The sequence below is a fragment of the Lotus japonicus genome, chromosome 5 (genome assembly GCF_012489685.1).
Source record: "Lotus japonicus ecotype B-129 chromosome 5, LjGifu_v1.2".
NCBI classification, from domain to species: Eukaryota; Viridiplantae; Streptophyta; class Magnoliopsida; order Fabales; family Fabaceae; genus Lotus; species Lotus japonicus.
In genome coordinates, this window is record NC_080045.1 from 9,284,263 (window position 1) to 9,295,949 (window position 11,687).

At 35.2% G+C, this 11,687-nt stretch overlaps 2 protein-coding genes across 13 annotated transcripts; both read right to left on the reverse strand.

The window, feature by feature from the left end:
• Nucleotides 1–276: 276 nt before the first annotated feature.
• LOC130717462 (uncharacterized) lies at nucleotides 277–4,964 on the reverse strand. 12 transcript variants are annotated; one of them, XR_009012328.1, is made up of 8 exons: nucleotides 4,287–4,964; nucleotides 4,103–4,185; nucleotides 3,876–3,965; nucleotides 3,402–3,473; nucleotides 2,102–2,639; nucleotides 1,499–1,750; nucleotides 770–830; nucleotides 277–659 (listed from the first exon to the last, which is right to left on the reverse strand). XR_009012328.1 is itself a non-coding variant. In XM_057567691.1 (3 exons), the coding sequence occupies exons 1-3, from the start codon at nucleotides 4,513–4,515 to the stop codon at nucleotides 3,951–3,953; spliced, it is 327 nt and encodes a 108-aa protein (XP_057423674.1). In that variant the 5' UTR covers nucleotides 4,516–4,964; the 3' UTR covers nucleotides 3,875–3,950. The 12 variants fall into 12 exon arrangements, 1 of the variants encoding a protein (XP_057423674.1); XR_009012327.1 differs by having other exon boundaries at nucleotides 2,041–2,639; XR_009012325.1 differs by having other exon boundaries at nucleotides 1,897–2,639; nucleotides 4,287–4,962.
• A 3,799-nt stretch (nucleotides 4,965–8,763) lies between these two features.
• LOC130719038 (uncharacterized) lies at nucleotides 8,764–10,343 on the reverse strand. Its single transcript, XM_057569690.1, has 2 exons — nucleotides 10,277–10,343; nucleotides 8,764–9,035 (listed from the first exon to the last, which is right to left on the reverse strand). Exons 1-2 carry the CDS (start codon nucleotides 10,341–10,343, stop codon nucleotides 8,764–8,766), a joined length of 339 nt encoding a protein of 112 aa, XP_057425673.1.
• Between the last annotated feature and the right edge of the window lie 1,344 nt (nucleotides 10,344–11,687).

The window sequence follows — 11,687 nt, forward strand, 5'->3', positions numbered from 1 at the left end:
TGTAATAAACAGTAATAGGATCTATTAAGATTAATAAGCCCACATTTAATAGTGGAAGATCACATGAGTACTTAAACACATTTACACGACAAAATGGCTAAATCTCAAAAACCCAAGAAGGAAAGGCAAGTTTAGATAAGGGGTATCAATAGCATGTATATATCAAAAGAAGAGTAAAATTCAGACATTCATTGCATATAAGATTGTCACAATAATGTTCATATTAATTATTTCAAAAAAAATAAAAAATAATGTTCATATTAGCTGTGAGTAAGGTTTCATGAAGCGTACATTTTTATTTAAAATCAATCAACCGTTTGTGGGAGCTGGAAAGAAAAAAGCTCCAAAGTACAGATATTGGGATTTTAATACAAAATAAGGGGGGAAAATGATCAATTAATTGTGTTTTTTACACAAAGATAAATGAGTACAAATATACTTGGCTCACATTTCTTCATTTTTTCCATTCTCTCTCTCAAACGAAAACTGCTCAATTTCTTCTTGTGATGCTACTTCCATCTCCTTCAATTCCATATGCTACTTCTTGCTGATGCTAATTTCCAATCCTCCTTCAATTCCTTCTTGTGATGCTAGTTCCATCTCCTTCAATTCAACATGCTACTTCTTGCTAATGCTAATTTCTACTTCTCCTTCAATTCCTGCAAAAGATGTAATCACCAGATTTATTAGTCTCATAAAGAGAGAGAGAACCAGTATTTAAAATTTACAAACAACATTCTGATAAGCATAAAGTATATTTTTTGCATACCATGAACCATAAATAGATGGGTTCAACAAAGGTGGATTTTTGCACATCACAGTGTAGGTGTCTAATAAAAAATAACAAAAGTAAATTAGCAGTCACTAAAACAAAGGGCGTTTTTGCCTGACAATTATTAACACAAATGGATTAAGCACACAAAAATAACAAATCTAAACAGAAGAAGAAATAGATCACAGACACAATTTGGTTTTGCACTTAATCCTAGCACAATTTCTTAAAAAATCCAAGAGTTTGTAATTTAACATTTTTTCATGTCATATATATGATCACTTTTGATGAATAATTAATTTAGAATGTTGGTAACTCAATCTTGTGATAGGAACCATTATCAGACATTTGAAACTTGAAAGCTAACATTGCTATAAAAGTACAAAGAGAAGTTTATTAGATTATACTTTGGATAAGTACAATGTACAAAAATTCATATAAGCCAAGGTACTATTTGGCATGACTATGATAGCATATAATGAAATTCATTAAATATTTGTGACAGTGCAATTGCATGAGAAAGAACCCCTAAGAATGCTTAGTATGCAGTGCTTAAGTCATTAGTTGCCTTCTCTTCTTCTGGTTGATTTCAGATAAATAATAAGTGTAGGAATCTAGAGCTATATTTTAAAAAATCAGGATTCCTAACTGAAAAGAAGCAATGAGAAATCATGTTCCGGAAGCAGAAAATTAAAACTCAAAATATAGAATTCAAAAGAACTTTACTGGAGTAATTTAAATCTCTGGGCTCATCTGATCCAGAGGTACAAAACTTCTGGAACTTTTGTCTGTGTCTGCTTGTTTAAGAAGGATTTCTCTGATAAGAGGTTTTACAGAGAAGCTGAACCTTCTTTGCAGTGACATGATTGTCTCTACAACTGCTAGTTGTGTAGCAGAGAAATCTGTGTTTCTCAGGCATTAAATAAGAGTATCTATCGCCGCCTCTTCACGGTATATGCTCATCTTTCTTGGTTCATCCTAAAAATAGCATGATGAAAGTTAACTCCCTATTACTGGCAAAAGGGAATTTTAGCATTTATGATTTAAGGCAGTAATACAAAATAGTGTATCAAGTAGAAACCAAAGCAGTTCACAAAAGATTTAGTGACATCAAAGATTCATACCAGAAGATCAAGTTGGAGTAAGAGGCCACTCATGACTAAGTTATTAGGCTACCTAAATAAAAACTCACTGGATTGCTACCCTTAGCATCAGACATTAGTGAAAATCAAGTGTGAAAATAACTTCCATAGATAAAGAAATTGAACCTGGTCATCAATGAGGATTACAACTATTGAAAGTAACTTCCATAGGATAAACAATGAGAACCTGGTCATCAAGTATAAAACTATTGAAAGTAACCGCATTAGGATTACAGCCTGCATCAATCATCTCAGCGAAAACATCATGAGCACGCGTGATTTGCTCGCACCGGCACAGCCTCCGCCAATCAACTCCCACACACCACTCCCTCCTTGCAAGAAAACATAGGTACTACATTAAAGTATCGAGTATAAAGTTAAAGTAAATATAACTGATTAGTATAAGGATGCAGCTATGAGTACATCGAACAACTAAGAGAAATAGATAATATCTTGCTCTGAAATGTATAAAACACAGTTTGCTACACAAAGAAAATCACCAACAAAAGCTTACTTATTTTATCAACTGCATCTGCTAACTTCTGTAGTTCATCAGGGCAGATATTTGGGCAGTGAGTAAATCCAGTACATCACTGTCCACTTCCCCAAGAAGTCCTTTTCAGTAACGTGCTTCCCATGATGGTTGGTAAGGTGAAATGGACCCCCAATTGCAGCTTTTCCCGCATAAGGTCCATGCTTCACTACCTTCAAAGCATTATGTATGTCTGCAGCAATAAAAATCTAATCAGTAAATGAAGAAAATATCCATGATACTTCAGAATCAGAATCAAATGCAACAGGAAATACAGCTATTTGATGATTGATCTGATTTGTTTTCATACTACTCCTAAGAAACAAAGATGTGGCATGATATATCCTACATCCTAACTTCATCCTGCTAATGTTTTATAAAATCAAATGTGTTAGAATCCCTTCAAAATAAACATATCATAATATAAGCAAACCATGCCTGACCTAGAATCCAAAAAAAACAACCATGACATGACTCCAGGTAACTTCCACATGCATAATCACAAAATGCTCAACTCACCATAGTAATCTACCTTCAATATGTCGTTTCTTTTCTCTGTCATAGTAAAATACCAAGCATGAATTCATACTCAGGTTAAGGATACTACAAAGCATGAAAATAATAGGCCAAATTTAGTGCATGTAGTAAGATGTCAAGTCTCAACAATTAATGGACGTTCACCGCTATGTTGGTACAGGAGGCATGCAAATCAGAAGAAAATCAATCAAAACCAACATACAAATTACCAATAGTCAATCATCATGATCAATAAGTAACCATATCTAACTTCTATTCTATCTACCTAGATTCAAGCAGTATATTGTATATGCTTATGTAGGAATACCAGGATATCCAAATAAGATGCTATGTTTAGGAGACCAGAATTAAAAAATCATAACCTAACACCAACATAAACTGTTACAGAATCAAACCAAAACGCAAGTTAATGCATCACCATTAACTTTAAGTATTTGGACCACTTTAAGTATTTGTAGTTGTTCAATCCTCTCTCTGAACCATTTTGTTCCTGCAAAACAGCAAGAAATGAAACATGACATTGACCTTAGACAACATCAATTAATGCATTAAATAAATGGTTCACATCATCATCATGTCCTAAATCTATGACAATGTCTTCATGCATTTCTCTGTTGCAAGACATAGATAACTCAACTTGAAGAAGCCTACAACCTTAGTTGTTACTCACCATGTTCCAATCCTTAAGGCTATTAAAATGTTATATTGGATCTTAGCTTTTCAGTTGTCAATCATAGTAATTTAGATAGAAATTATATTAATCTACCACAAATAAAGATCATCTAACATATATGTACCTACTACTTCTATAGTACTACTCCAGACCCGGTCCAAAAAAAAATTATATAGTAGAAATAAATAGCCCAGACCATAAGAAGAAAAAATGCAATACCTGTTCATCTCGATGAGTCACCACATGCGGTGTGAAATCCCCAGCAGCAGTGTATGAAAATATATTATCTTCTGATCACAATTTGATAACCTAATTGACAAAATCACTCTAGTAATTAACCATGTATTCAGTCATTCAGTAAACAAAATTTAGATTTGCAGGGTAATAGTAAAAATTCATTTACCAAGCAAAATAGGTCAGAAACCATTGAAGAAAAAAATCATTACCTCTTCATCTTCTTCTTCATTCTTCATATCCATGGAGAGCCGTTCATCACCTAACTCCTCTTTGATGCCTTTACTACTTTTATCTAGCAGATAGTGTCACAGGGGAAACACCACAGGTTAAAAATACCCAGATAATTGAAATTTGATAACAGTATGAAGATTTATTTGGAAATAGATACTGTACCAAAAATTGGACACGCAATGGGTTTATCATCTTCCATGTATAGTTTTGATGTCAGATTTGGAAATGGCAACAATGATGAACCGTTGCATCTCTTCCATTTTCCGTGGCCGTGGACCCTCGCTGATTTCTCTTCTCTCACGCAAACCCTCACTTCCATTTCGCCCCTTCTCACCGGTGCTCTAAAACGACAGCAAAGGATAGAGACATGATGGGTGATGTAGTAGAGCATGGTGAGAGGCTTGTTGGGTTTCTTTGTTTGTGATGGAAAAAAGAAGAAAGAAACTGAAAAGGATTTGGTTCAGAGAGAGAATCTTGAGGTGCAGATGGTAGGAGTGGAAGCTACTGTCCTTCTCAATCTCCCAGCCGAGAGCAAGAAGATTTGGTGCAGAGAGAGGATCTGCAGAGAAGATTGGTCGTACTATTTACCTGGAAGCTACCATTTTCGGACCTTCTGTGTAGGCACCGGAAAAACCGACCCAAACCCGACCCGTGACCCGGCTCTTGCGGGTTTTCTCTTATGAACAGTACTCCAAACCCTCTAGCTTTAGTAAGTAGTAGAAGTAGATGCATAAAATGAAAAAATTGGCAGTGAACCCATGTATATAATGACATACTGTACACCAAGTCTATATTTAAGGAATATTTGGATTAATTGGATCATCTGGAGGCCAACCAAAGTTCCTTCTATCAGTTTCCTTATAGAGCTGATCTTAAAAAGAAAAATAAGCTGTTAAGAAGCATGCTATTCCTGATTATTTCTTTAGTTTATTGCTTACTAGTCAATGGCCACGACTTTTTTTTTTCAAAAGCATAAAAATATATTAATATAAACGAGAGGAGAAATAGCAAGATATACACCATTTTCAAAGGGGATAAAAAACATAAGAACCAGTAAAATAACCCACCAAAAAGCCCAAACCCTAAACCAAAGAATCCACCTAGAAAGACCCAAAGAAAACAAAACTAAAGCCTCAAAAAATAGACAGCCCACCAAAAACCACTAGACTTCAACTAAGGATGATTTCACTAGTCATGTTGATGCAAGAAAAATGTCTTGCAAAGGTGAAAAGACAACGTTAAAAATGTCCTTTAGCATTGATTTAACATCGATCTGCATGAGTTGCTTATATCTTATGTACCATTAATCAGTTATGAACTATACATTCAACGCTACATGACCACACTAGCTAATGTAGTCCAATTGTCATAAAGTTGGAAGAAAAATACATTAAAAGACGTGTAGCAAATATGTTCAACTCTAGTGTCATTCCCAAAAGTGGTCAAGCATTATGTAAAGTCTATGATAGCTTAATTGCTGGATTCTCAGATTTTTAGTCCAATATGTAGAAAAAGATTTAGCTAACCCAGAAAGTCAAATGAGAAGAAGGAACGGATATTCTTATGTGCCAATGGAGATACGTGCCAAATATTGAGAAAATAAATAATGAGCCAATGGTCCCCTTCATGAAGAAGAAAGGAAAAAAGGGGCCTTCAACCATTGTGATTCTGCATTATAGTTGACGAAGGTAAATGAAATTTAACTCGATCAATCACTTCAATTTACGTGTTTGCAATTCTTAATTTTGATCAGTAGTTAATTTTGAGTGAGCCTATCAATTTTACAAACGTTAATCCAAACACATATTATGTGTTGTTTCAAGTCCTTCATGGTTTATTCCTAGGTGAAGAAAATTATGCTTTATGGTTTGGTGGCTTTTCTCATTCACTAGGCCTTGTGAATATCTAGTAAGCAGATTTTGTTCAGGTTTGTGTCAATATTACTAAATTGGAGTTGGCCTTACCCAAAATGTCGGTATTGATTATTTTTTCCATATGTGTGAAGCAAAAGTATACATCTATTCGAACCTTTCCATACTTAGCGTGAGTTTTCTATCTTCTAACAAATACTTTTCCAACACAATCAAGATTCGAACTCTTATCAACATGCTAATTGCTAAGAGACCCAAATATCTACCTAGTGTGAAAGAGGCTATTCCAATATGGATTAATTGATCATGAGAAATAAAATACATTGTTTTCAAATCTTGATTGGGTAGAAAGCAAATTTGGCGGATATATTTATTGCAAACACCAAACTTTTCGGGTTATTTAATGTTTGTATATGTACGTCAACAGTATATCATTTTAGCATAGCTACCTCCCCCCATTCCATGCATGGTTAATTTCAAGAACTTTCAGACCAAGATTTCAACTTATATATCCGGCCTCTTACGGTTTTACTTTTACCACATGAATTTTGTCTTTAGCAGGACAGGCACATGCACATCAAACTTGTCCTACGATGATTGGCACCGACATTTAGAATAGCTTCATACATTGTGTACCCTGGCCTCGCCGGGACCCTGAAAATGCGAATGATGAATAGTTGTCATGGAGCATTAAATTTCTGATGTAGAAATAAGAAGTGCTGCTAACCAATGCTTAAGAATGTTAGTTAAGAATATTTAAGAACCCTAGCAATTTGCATATTGTGTGATATAATATCTTTATCGGTCAAGACAATACTATTCGAGTCAGAAACATTTATAACTAACTATTGCGGTAAGGTATTTTTTTCTTTTATATTCAAGACTCGAATCCAAAATTTTATTTAAGAAAAAATGAAACATGTAGCTTAATGTTAAACTAACTACTTTGTTGATTAGAGAGCTAGTATTGGCAATGGAAAATGAAAATGAATTAAAAGTTGTCGTATATAGTTATGCTTTAATAGCTAAATGTAGCACAAGCAAAGGAATACATGTCTATGACAGATCATGTGTTGCTAGCTAGTTGTGCATATAATGGCTGTAATCCATGTTTGAGTTGATGAGTATGGCTTGACCCTAAGAAATATGAAAAAGAATTGATGGGTATGGCAGTGATGCCATGCCTAACAAGATTTTGTCAACCATTCTTGTATTGACTACATATATACAACTTCAAAATTGATAGAGTATATGTAGCAACCACATGGCAAGTGAACTACCATTGCTTGTTACATTAGTCAGAGATAGAGTATAAATAGTCTTTATAAAGGTAGTGCAAACTTCAATTCTTGAGCTAGCTTTTATGGTTAAGTATAGACCTCTCAATTTCTAATATGGTATTAGAGTCTGGTTCCCAAATCCATTTGGAGTCTCCCAACAATTTCTAATATGTCTTAGAAAGCACCAGTGCCAATTAATATCCAAATTAACATATATAATATAATCTTCTTCCCTCCAATCTTTCTTTCTAACTTGCCACTCACAAAATAAAATGAAACATATGGTGATAGTGACAAAGCAAAACATGGGATGGGCCTTGATACACGTACACGAGTTATAGATAATCCTAATTAACATGTGTGCTTTTTCTTTCTTTCAATATCCGCCTTCTGAACCTTCATTTCTTAAATTTTGTGCATCATCTCACACTCTCTGCCCCTTTACATACGCATCCAAAAAGGTCATTTTCTAGTAGCCCAGTTTGCTTTAAATTTATACATGCAAGTTGTGTGCTATATTTATCAGGACCACATGAATGCATCTAAGTTCTAAAGCAAAGATTCTTTTAAAGCTTAAAGGATGAGGGCAAAGGCAAATACTAGTGAGGGGTATTCAAAAGTGCACTCAAACACTAACTAATGGGACTAGAAAATCATCCCATATTTCCCTATAATATTACATAGACCATGTTGTCCTTGACCTTAAGTTGCTTTCAGTTTCAGCTTATGACGTGCATATATGTGGTTTGAACACGAGTACACGGAATATTAATTTCTTGCTAGTGAGTTACATATTATGTTGGTTCTATGTAATGTTTATTGATTGATAGAGCATGTTCTATCCTGGACTGTGACACATAGACAATGTCAAGTGGGCAAGAAGCGAGGTATTGAAGAAAAGAGATAACATATATAACTGTTGTGAGTGGACTAGATTTTAACACCATCTAGTCTAGAATGTATACAAAATATAAATTTTTGATGTATCGAAAAAAAATATACAAAATGCTACTTTACACCACTGTTGGGATATGGTAATCCAAGGTCAACTTCATCCTTTCTATTATGTTTTTCCCTGGCCTCCATCTCTATTTCACTAGACGACCTACTGAATTTATTATTTTTCTTATTATTTTCTCAATGAGAAATGCTACACATTCGGAACGGATATCAGATGCGATGCAAGAAAACTTCACGTGTCATCCTTAATTAGCCAAAAAAACTCAGGAAAAAGTTACGATAAATGATAGAAATGGAATAAAAATAAAAACTAAATGATACATTACTGGTTTTGTGTTTTTCGTTTTTTTAAGGGGTAGTTTGGTTTGGTCATTTTCTATTTTGATTTTAAAATAAAACCAAAAAAAAATAAAGGTAGAAACTTGTTGGATTAATATTTTGAAAATGTTTTCCTTAAAATTATTTTGTAAAATATGATTAAAAAAACACCGAAAATAAAAAAGACGTTTGAAAGTGGATGTGGTGAGATTAAAATGTTGTGCTGGATGAGGTTGGTGGTGGTGTGGTTGTGGTGCTGACAGCGGCAGTGGTGGTGAAGGCGACGGTAATAGTGGTGGCAGCGGTGTTGGTAGCAACGACGGTGAGGCAGAGGTGACATTGGTGATGGTGGAGGGCGGAAGTGTTTGTGGTGGTAGCAACGACGATGGAGGCAAATGTGATGGTGGATGGTGGTAGTGGTGGCGTGGTCATGGTGATGGCGACGATAGTGGAGGTGGTGATGGTGGTGGTGGTGGTGGTTTCTGTTAGATAAGTCAAAATTGATATAAATTGAGAGTAACAACAACCTTGGTGGTTGCAGCGACAACAATTTGACATTATTGGTGGTGGAGGGTGAAAGTGTTTGTGGTGGTTGTGGAGAAGGGTGGCGGTGATGGTGGAGGCAGAGACAAGGTGGTTGGGGAGGGTGGTTATGTTGGTGGTGGTCGTTGTGTGGAGGGTGACGGTGGTAATCAAAACAATTTAAAATTTATTTTAATTATTTAAAAATATAAATAGAAAGTCAAAATAAATATATTCTCTAAAAAATTTAAATGAAAATAAAAATGATTTCTCAAACCAAATATCTTTATAGGCCTGATAGTGTAAGTTTATACAATACATAATGATTTATTTATTGTTTGGTGCTAATATTGTATTGTATAGACTTATAGAATGATAGATATTTAATCCACCATATAGATGATAAATAATGTCTAATAAGAGTGCAAAGTATAGGTTACTCGAAATATTTATATTTCACCATCACTCCCACCACCGTCACATTTTTCATTGCCACCACCACAATCGCCACTGCCACCACCACCATCATGACGTCCATCCTCTACCACCCTTCTTCATCACCGCCACCACCACTGTCAAAACTGTCACCATTACCGTCGCCACTAGGGATGGCAACGGGTAGGATCGGGCACGGGTTTTACAATTACCAAACCCAAACCCAAATCTTAGAACCCAAACCCAAACCCAAACACAAACCCTTATGGGCGATAAAATGAAATCCATGCCCAAATCCATTGGGTTTTGGATTTACCCGAAACCCAAACCCAAACTCATTCCTTACGTGAAATAGCAACCCGATCCAGAACCTACTTTCATAAAAAAAAAAGTGAAATTCATAGAAAGAAGGAAAAACACATAATATTCATCATCATCATCCATCACCAAAGTGAGACAACAATAGTTTAGAGTTGACTTTCTCAAACATACAAAAGTACAATAAATCATCAAACACTAAGAACAAAGTTTATAAATATATACATGTATGAGAATTTTTTTGAAATTTTATGTTTTGGGTATCTTTGGATTCGGGTTTGGGCGAGTATGAGCACGGATTTAATAAATACCAAACCCAAACCCATAAATTGCTACATTAACGGGGAAAATCCAAACTCAAACCCAAATCTAGTCAACTCGGGTTTTGTCCGTCAAATCGGATCGGGTTCGGGCGGGTACCCATGGGTTTGGGCTTGGGCAAAATTGCCATCCCTAGTCGCCACCTCCACCACCACCATCATTGCCGCCACCATTATCACTTCATCCTCTACCATTACCATCAGCACTACCACTATCACTACCACCACCACCGTCGTTGCCACCGCCACGTTTCGCCAACACCACTACCTGAAGCACCACCCTCCACCACTGTCATCACCACCCTACAACATTGTTACCACTACACCCCACCAGTACAACCATTGTCGTCACCACTGCCCACAACATCGTCGTTGTTGCCGCCACCACCACATTCTCCTCCACCACCATAAAAAATAAATAGTAATTCTTTTTAAAAAGAATATTTTTAAAAATATTTAAATTATATTATTTATCAATATCAATACTTCTTCAAACATATAATTGTATTAATTTAATGATATAACAAATTATACAAAACATTAGCAAACTCTAAATATTATTAAATTTGTATCCAATCTTAAACTTTATACTATCAAATTTTATTTTATACAACATATCAAACAAACAGTCTCTAGTAATAACTATCATTTTGTTTCTCTATATTCATTCTTTTTTTTTTTTACTTCACACTTTCTCTTATAAGCCAATGGAAAACATTATGCCACTATTCATGGGAACCGAAAGCGACAAATACAAACATACGCAGCTGGTTGATGATGTCAATCATGAATATTAGGCCTAGTCAACTGGTTGGCATCTTCAAACAAATAACAATGAATTTGCCTCATACAAGTGGTGTCCATCAACTTGAACTTGATAATGGCATATATACTATTAATCACTTTATTCTTGTTTTTCCTTTTTCTATATTGGCAAAAGCCTTTGTTTATGTATAAAATAAATCCAATCCAGTCAAAGAGAAAAAGGAATGTAATTTCTTTGTAATAAAATAGTACAATATGATGCAATACTGGGAATTCAGCTAACTCCACGATAATTATAATGGACTATGGACTGGCTCCATCGATCAAAGCCTAGCTTGCTTTATTCCAAGTGATAATTTAAATTAATGAGACAAATGTGCTTAAAGAAATTGTTTTTCATATGCAACGATTTTAAGAGCTACAGCTACGTACAACGTATTTTCTTCCACCTTATTTCAAAAAAAAATCTACAAGCATAAGATGGTCTTAAAAGAGTTTCAGTGTTAACTAGAGTTTATTTTCCGCTGAAAGCAGAACTGGTGGTGGAGGGGAAGGCATGAAGGGGAAAAGAGAAGTTCTGGTGGTGGCGGCTAGGGTTTGGCAACAAGGAATGAAGTGAGAGTATTTGTGTGGTCTATGTGGTGGTATGTGCGGCGCAACAAGGCATGAAGCCTTGAAATGACTAGGGTTTTTTCCACTTGATTTTAGACACTCATAATGGGCTGAGTGTTGGGTCGCGTTTTTGAACTTTTGTTTTTATAAAGCAGTGTTTCA

Coding starts and splice junctions, on each gene's coding strand:
- LOC130717462 (XM_057567691.1), bottom strand. CDS start 4,515: ATGCTCTACTACATCACCCATCATGTCTCTATCCTTTGCTGTCGTTTT. Junction 4,186..4,286: donor CATTGCGTGTCCAATTTTTG/GTACAGTATCTA, acceptor ACTATCTGCTAG/ATAAAAGTAGTAAAGGCATC.
- LOC130719038 (XM_057569690.1), bottom strand. CDS start 10,343: ATGGTAGAGGATGAAGTGATAATGGTGGCGGCAATGATGGTGGTGGTG. Junction 9,036..10,276: donor GGAGGTGGCGACTAGGGATG/GCAATTTTGCCC, acceptor CTTATCTAACAG/AAACCACCACCACCACCACC.